The following is an 8,041-nucleotide window of genomic DNA, read 5'->3' on the forward strand; positions in this document are numbered from 1 at the left end:
GTCATTAAGTCACACCATCTCAATTTCCTGTCAGAGATAGGTAGGCCCAAATATGTGGGAGGGAAAGAAGAGGTTGTACATTGCAAGGTGCTGTTAACGGTCTCTATTACATCACCATCACACTCATTTCCTGTCAGAGATAGGTAGGCCCAAATATGTGGTAGGGAAAGAAGAGGTTGTACATTGCAAGGTGCTGTTAACAGTCTCTATTACATCACCATCACACTTGATGGGGATTACGCATCACCATCACAGCTTTTATTTTTATTTTCCTCATTAGAAGGAGGTTGCCAGAAATTGCAGCTGCCTATACCAATCACCAGTCTATCTCTTCCCTTGGTGAGATATACCCATCCATGCTTATAAGAAAGGCAACAAAGGTTGGTGATCTTCCAAATTTGTTGCTCTCTATAGTTTGCTTTTGATTTCAGCTATCAGAGTCAGACCATGTTATTAACATCAACCGGTTTCCTCTACTCCATCCTGTGCTAAATTACAGCTAGCATTAACATTTTTTTATTATTTCCTATTGCTTCACTTTTGATAGAGATTAATTACTTTAGTATCAGTAGTATTTAAGCTGTCTGTTGGAGGCATGTGCTCTACATCTTCATATTATGTAGTGTGTATCATCCTATCGCTTGATACACTAAAAGTACTATCGGTATCTTTTTTTGATCACATAATGGTCTATAATATTTGTGTAACAACACTTAGTTCTTGACCTTTCTAGATTCGATGGGTTAGCAGTTTCATTGGTTATTTGATCATTCTTATTAGTCACCCTCGGCATGGCTTAGCTGACTTTTTATAATAATGTTCAGCCATGCATGACAAAAAACTAAACTGACAATATTCACTTTTTCTGTGCAAGTTAGCTTTAAGTTATGGTGTTCATCAAATATTATTTTATACAAAAGCATGCCACTGTATTTGAAAAAAATAGATAGAAAATTTACTATAAGTGTGGGTTTCTTTCTTATACTCGTCTTTATTTTGGAAATCCATGTTTTTTCATACAGGAGGGTCTGCTTTTGCACAGAAAGACAACATTGAGCAAGAAGGTAATTTATGAGGTAAAAAAAGGAACTGTCATGTTTTTTCTCTCCTCAAGGCCTACGGCAATGTTTTGTACTTGTCATGTGAAAGTTGTGCTATATGTTGTATGTGTAACCGAGTCTAAAAATTGCACTTACAGTGAGCCAGGACAATCCGTGTAATATTTGTATCTCTAGCTGGCACTTTATCATGCAGGAAAATTGAGATAGCTCATCCATTACCTAATCATTGCTTTCAACCTTTATTAGTTTATATCTTTTTACGCATGTGTGGCTGATTACCTTTTGTGTCCATTCTATAGAGGTCTACTTGCTTTAGCCTAATGGCCAACAAAAACTTGCATTCTTCGTGCATTTGATCTGTCACAGAAGTCTTAAGCTATTTGACACCATTTTTCTGGAACTCTGACGTCAATAATTTCTTACTTCAATATGAACTCATTCGGATGTGCTGTATCAGTATTGCTACTCAATCTTCTCATCATAGTTTGCTCTATAGTATCCTTAGTGTGGAGTACCATTTTTTGAATGAGTTATAGCTATGAAAGTTTTCGAATGTACGCATGTTTTTATTTTAACATCAGAGTAGCTGTTCCCAAGCAACGTGTGTATGAACCTTGAGTAGTCTAAAAATTTTATTAAATTAAACGTGTCCTTTTGGTGTTGTTGAGAAACTAGTACCTAACTTTTTAGTACTAGTATGTGAAAAAATCAATAGCTAATAGTACTTTTGCGTTGGTTGTCCCACACTACACTGTGTGGCTTTGTCATTCTATAAATTCTCAAAATTCCTCATTGTTGGCAATTTTTTAAGATCGTCTAAGTCAGGCCCGGTGCATAGTGTCAGGTCAAAGTTTGTTTGAGCCTTTTTTGCGACATCAAGTGCTTCTCATATATTCAACAGGTACATCACAATGACATCACCTTACCCGTATTTGAACTTTTTTCTACTTTTAAGGTTCATTTAAATTTACAAAACCAAAAAAAAATTCCAGACAGCCCCCCCCCCATCACCCCCACACACACCCCCACCCACCCCCCAGCAGGTGCTGAGTTTGGATAGGTCTTCAATTGGGGTCATAAAAATCCAATGGAGTTGGTATGTGGAGTGAGATTTTTTTTCTCATTTTTTTCGCATAGCCACTGGGGATGGTGGCCCCTTCGATGCATGCAAATTTTAGCACCTACTCTTGTTTTTCTTAATGCTTACTTAAGAACTTGTTCTTATGAAGTTACCTTAACCTTTTTAATTTTTTTCACATTTTGTGAGGTGCATCTAAGACAGCAACACTCGCATTGGTGTATTCTGACAGTGTCCACCCATCATCAAGTAACAAGTTCATATCCACAGGTATGCCAGAGTCAGCCACATTTATTTTTGCCATTTTTTTATAATGATCTAGCTAGCATATCACTTATTTTTTAAAGTAAGTTTTGTTCTCTTATTTGAAGTTACTTAGACACATAATTCCAGGATTTATTTTGGGTGCAGCTTTCTTGTTTTCAACTTGTATATCTCTTTTTCGGCAACTCTGTGCATGTTCCTCTATTTTTTCCTTTATCTCCCTGTTCTTTTTTGTTGATCCACACAAAGATTAATAACAGTTTTTTTATACTAGAGAGTTGAAGTTGCTCTGTTGCATGCTTTGTTTCATGAATTGTTGCATATTCTATTTGAGTTATCACATTGAAAACAACAGATAAGAAATAATAACTCCTTGCCCCCCTATATATAGCTTGCAAAGTTTCATCTGTTTGTACTTTATTGAAAATTATAGTCCAACTATACAAATTTGCACAACTTATTCATAATCTGGAAGAAGATAAGGTTTTCAGGTTTCTCCATCCCATCTTTAAGAATCTTATTATTTTCAAAAGTTTCCCAAAAAGTTTTTCCCCAAAACTATGTATTGAGGGCTCTTCCAAAATTTTTTTTCCAAAAAACATATCAACCCACAACAGATTGCTAATAACTTGCCCCCAATCCAATCTTTTATTTTGCTGCAACATATTCCTCACCTTTTTCCTTTCTTCCTTTCTTGCCGCATGGCTCCAATCCAATCCCCTCCTGATTCCTTTCTTGCTATCATAGCTTGTGAACACATGCTACAGCTATGCTCCCAGCTAGGCTCGATTTAGAGGAGTTTATGCCGATTTGAGTAGTGATTCACTGGATCTCGACCGGAGGACATCGATTCGAGTTCATTTTTGTCTGGAGGACATCAATTCTAGATCGACTTCGATACACGCTGGCTGCTCCCACCATTGTGCCACGTTCGCGAAGAGCAATGGAGCTCCCATCCACAACACCTGATTTTGCCTGCATTGTTGAGCTCGCCAAGGTTGATTTGTGTACACCATTGACGGAGAGGCCGCGGACGCCACGGCCGTCGTGGTCTTGGTGGCGCTGCTTGCGCCCTGGTTCTTGGGCTGCTGCTATGGCCTGTGCTCGTCGATCCGCCCGGCCCCGCCATGACCCGGACATGTGCTCGTCGATCCGCCCAGCCCCGCCATGACCCGGACATTGCCAACCGCATCAGCGCCCTGCACGACGACTGCTGCTCTAGATCCTCACCCGCCTCCGCTGCACCCACACCGCCGCTATGCTCATCGCCAATCGCCATTCGCTCGACGCCGTGCTTGTCGCTACCGAGCGAGGGAGAGAGGGAGGGGGGGAGCAGGAGGAGGAGGGGCACGGAGGACGAGGGGTGGATAGCATGTGGGAAGGAGCCGTTGGTAGCGATCGAGGAAAAATAAGATTTTGGAATAATTTTAAGGAGCTTTTGGAGTTTCTCTAACCAGAACTCTTTAAATAGGCAGTGGTGCACCGACACGACCTTCTGTTTTGGCGGGCTATAAAACTCCAGCTTCCGGCTGTCTGTCATCTTTTGACTTTTTTTCTGGATCATTTTCCTCAAAGGCCCGTTCAAAAAATTTTGTTCAGAAACAGACCAAAAAAGAGCCCAAAGTTGAAAAATGAAGCCTAAAACAAACCCCCGGGTCCACTTGGTCCTCTTTTTTTCTTAACGGGTCTACCGGGTCCGTTTTTGGAAAGTGATTGAGAAGAAAAGTAAATCTCAATCATTTTTTATTAGCAGACAAGCTTAACGGGTCTCAATCAAATTCTGATGAGTAGGGAAAAAAAAAAGAATAGCTGCCACTCACCCCAACAGTTGGATCTAGTATCTACACTCCAAAAAAAAGTTATTGACAGATTGTTAAATGAATCGTTTGATGCATAGACGGGCCCAACAAATTATTTGGAGGGGAGCTTACACTCATGATGGTACTATACACACTAAACTGATGCAGCAGGATGATCGACACTGACCATAGATAATTCTATGATGTGTCGGCAATGAAGTCTTGGATCACAGTGCGGACTGCAATCGGGATTCTCACCGAGTGGGTATTACCATCCAACCATGTCAAACTCCCAAAGGTGTAGCCACCCTGCACCCTCTGCCTCGCTGTGAATGTCACCCTAAAAGTTGCTTCCTTGCTACCACCCTCACTAAACTTTATCACCGAAGGCTCCACCGACACATCCACCCCTGGTGGAGCTTCAACCACAGCCTGATATGTTGCCTCAGCTGGGCCAACGTTGGTGACTGTGCGCCTCACCGTTACAGTCTCTTTAAGGTCCGGCACGGCGATGGATGGGAGGTTAAGCTGGTACAGCTGCCCCATGTAGGTGACACAATCATCCTTCGGCCCAAGAGTACAGTTGAAGAACTTGGTGTATTCGCCGGCGTCTATGTCATAGACCAGGCCGGGATCCATGGCCCTGTCGGGGTCGATGTGCCCCCCTCCAAAATCGAAAGGGTCAGCCAATTTCCTTGGGACCCCTTCCGCTTGGATTGGCATGCCGAAACGATCAGCCACCGACGCTGCATGCCATTGACCAACAGTACGTGAAATGAAGAAACACGATCAGTTTTATGGATTCATGATAATAAATTGAAGTATTTACTACGCAGCAGCACGTGCCTGTGGTGATGATGGCGGACTTGATCATGGCAGGCGACCAGTGAGGGTGAATCGACTTGAGCAGCGCGACGACAGCCGCGACGTGCGGGCACGCCATGGACGTCCCTGACAAGAGCTTGTATGAACCGCCCACAGCTGCAGCTAAGATGCCGACTCCCGGTGCAGCTATGTCAGGCTGTTCGAACGGAACGGGACAACTTTACACATTCAGAATACGGCAATCACATGGATGATATGATGTTTACGCATGGCAAGTGCTTGTCGATCACCTTAATTATGGCAGGGAACTCGGCGCTAGGGCCTCTCGCCGAGAACGCGGCGACCCTAGGAGACAGAACCCCATTGCCGACAACGCTGAAGGTCCGCGAGATCTTCACCACCGGTATCCTGGACGCCACAAAGCTCAAGCATTAGCGGCAGGCCATCGGCGAAACACGAACGGACGTGTGACTCTCGAGTCTCAACTCTCAACTCGTCCATGGCGTTTAATATCACTTACTCCACGCTGTTGGCGTAGTAGGACTCGATCCTGTGTGCGATCTCGAAGTCCACAAGCACGCAGGGCATGGAGTACTGTCTGCAGGCGATGTCGGTGTACTCGAGGAGGTTGCTGTTGTGTTGCGCGAAGATCAGGCCCTTGGCCCCTGCCTTGCCGACGCGGGTCACGGCGCTGACGAATCCTTGCGGCGGCGGCTTGGAGGACGCCTCCAACGGCGCGGAGCACAGCACGACCACGCCTGTGACGTTGGTGGACGACAGCTCCCGTTCATCGCAACTGCGCGGGAACGGCGGTCATGTTTTGTTCGGAGTCAAGTTTCAGCAAAGAACACCCCCACAAAATTGACTAGCACTGAATGCAGTACCATTTTTCGTTACCTGCCCATAGAAATAATCTCGTGGAAGTCGTCGCTATTCACGGATGCATTGTAGTTGAGTGATTGCCCCTGCGAATATAGTCACATGAGTTAATTAAACAAGAACATCATTAGTTTTATTTCATGATCCAATAATAATTCAAAGATTATAAACTAGTACAGTATTACTTACCACTAGCTTCTCGTTGTTCCCGAGCGACACCACGGTCGGGAAGGACCGATCGATGGTGGTGGCTGCCACTGTCAAGACCCACGGCACGGCGTTCTGCATCGTCTGCGCTGCGGGGCCTTTGTTACCGGCGGCGAACACGACCGGGATCCCTCTCGCCACGGCGTGCAGCGTCCCGGGGATATCGTCTGGCCCAGCCACCGACAGGGACAGCACATCCACGCCGTCGTTTATGGCGTCGTCGATGGCAGCGAGGAGCGCGACTCCGTCGCAGCCCCCCGTCAGCCAGCAAGCCTTGTAGACGGCCAACCGCGTGCGAGGCGCCCCGCCACGCGCTACGCCGGCGGCGAGGCCGCCGTGGCTCACGTTCCTCACTAGGCTACCGGCGATGGTGGAGGCCACATGCGTGCCGTGCCCGTTCATGTCCCTGGCAGACAAGTATTCGCCCTTGAGCTTCTCGGCATCCAATCCGCCGGTGTACCAGCGCGCGCCGATGATCTTCCTGTTGCAGCTCGTGGCGTTGAACTCGGCACCTTTCTGACATACGCCTCTCCACCTCGCCGGCACAGGGCCATATCCGCTATCGTCAAAGCTTCGTGATTCAGGCCATATGCCTGTAACAAATATGCAGAAATTCATGGTCTATGAACAAATTACACTCAAGCGCGTGCACACTCCAGAAGGTTGATACTGCTGACTAAGTAATTAAGCACGAAACTCAACCTGTGTCGACTACCCCAACGATGATATCTTCCCCGTACTTTGCTTTCCGGAGGAGGTCTGGTGCCGACGATTGGTAGTAGTCAAGGCCAAGAAAGTCCCAGCTCCGAGTTGTTGCGGTTTGGTAACGAGTGTTAGGCTTAACACTAACGACCCCAGGTAGATCTGCATCAAGGGTTCTTAATTAATGCATGTAAACATACAACAATTTCGTTCTTGCAACAATGTGATAATATGGTTTTTACTCTTAATTGTCTCGGCTTGGGACTTCGTGAGCATCGCCGCAAACCCGGAAAATCCATGCTTGTAACTGTAAACTATGGATTTCATGGCTTCATCCTTGCTGTTGCGTCCGCAATTAACATGAGCAAAAGTAGCAAAACGTGAGTAACCACTCCTGCTGTGTGATGACCAGACATTGGAGCTTCAAGATGAACTATTAGTCCTACCTTCCAAGAACAGATGCGAGTACATCGTGGTGCGATGCGGTGACCACAGATGGATCGTCGTGTTTCTTCTCTCCCATGTAAACAATATACAGCTGCAATTTTTATGCAGAATAAAGATTTCATGATTGAAGAGATAAAATAACAAGTGATTCAGCAAAAATTCAGTTTCAGTTTCTTAAAAAAAAGAGGAAGCATTCTTACTTTACTCGATGCATTAGCTGAAAGGGGAAGCACAAGTACTAGCACCAGGAGCAAAGAGGAGCAGGCAGCTGATCGCAAATCCATGATTGATTTCAAGGATAATTTTATGTTGTTTGTGGTTTGCTGGCCTTGAGCTCATTTTGATGTACATATATGTAGGAGCCATGGACATCGACCACGAGGTGCAACCAACGGATCGGACATGCTTACTTCTTCTCATGGCTCATGCTTACACACGTGTTGTAAGACTAGGTCGAGTCCGCGTTGATTATGAAAGTGTCATTCTTTGATTACTAGGTCCATTGCTTATTAAACGACAACTTCCACAACTACCCTATAAAAAATTTCAACAACAATGACCTTGTCGAATACTTTGACCCGTGTGAAGTGTACGCGTCGTAACAAAATTAAACAATTGACCTGATCCTGGAGAATACTGCTGTTCCTTAGAGCTTAATTAAAAAACAAAGGTTAGGAGACTCTTGGGTAATACTTTAATTAGCTAGTCTCGCTGAAGAGAACTACTAACTTTGGCAACAAAGTTGTCAAAGAAGAACCTGACAAGTTGATAGGCAAAGA

At 44.9% G+C, this 8,041-nt stretch overlaps 1 protein-coding gene and 1 long non-coding RNA gene across 2 annotated transcripts; one reads left to right on the forward strand and one right to left on the reverse strand.

The window, feature by feature from the left end:
- The first annotated feature begins 434 nt into the window (after positions 1 to 434).
- LOC111258241 lies at positions 435 to 4,113 on the forward strand. The gene is made up of 3 exons (XR_002678852.1): positions 435 to 1,076; positions 1,873 to 1,962; positions 2,329 to 4,113. It is a non-coding gene; the product is annotated as an uncharacterized LOC111258241 (long non-coding RNA).
- Positions 4,114 to 4,265: 152 nt separating this feature from the next.
- Positions 4,266 to 7,649, reverse strand: LOC101782374 (subtilisin-like protease SBT3.9). Its single transcript, XM_004978709.3, has 10 exons — positions 7,463 to 7,649; positions 7,262 to 7,353; positions 7,058 to 7,155; positions 6,816 to 6,977; positions 6,096 to 6,706; positions 5,925 to 5,992; positions 5,548 to 5,823; positions 5,318 to 5,435; positions 5,049 to 5,223; positions 4,266 to 4,948 (listed from the first exon to the last, which is right to left on the reverse strand). Exons 1-10 carry the CDS (start codon positions 7,544 to 7,546, stop codon positions 4,401 to 4,403), a joined length of 2,232 nt encoding a protein of 743 aa, XP_004978766.1. The 5' UTR covers positions 7,547 to 7,649; the 3' UTR covers positions 4,266 to 4,400.
- Positions 7,650 to 8,041: the final 392 nt, after the last annotated feature.

Source organism: Setaria italica, chromosome VIII, assembly GCF_000263155.2.
Source record: "Setaria italica strain Yugu1 chromosome VIII, Setaria_italica_v2.0, whole genome shotgun sequence".
NCBI classification, from domain to species: Eukaryota; Viridiplantae; Streptophyta; class Magnoliopsida; order Poales; family Poaceae; genus Setaria; species Setaria italica.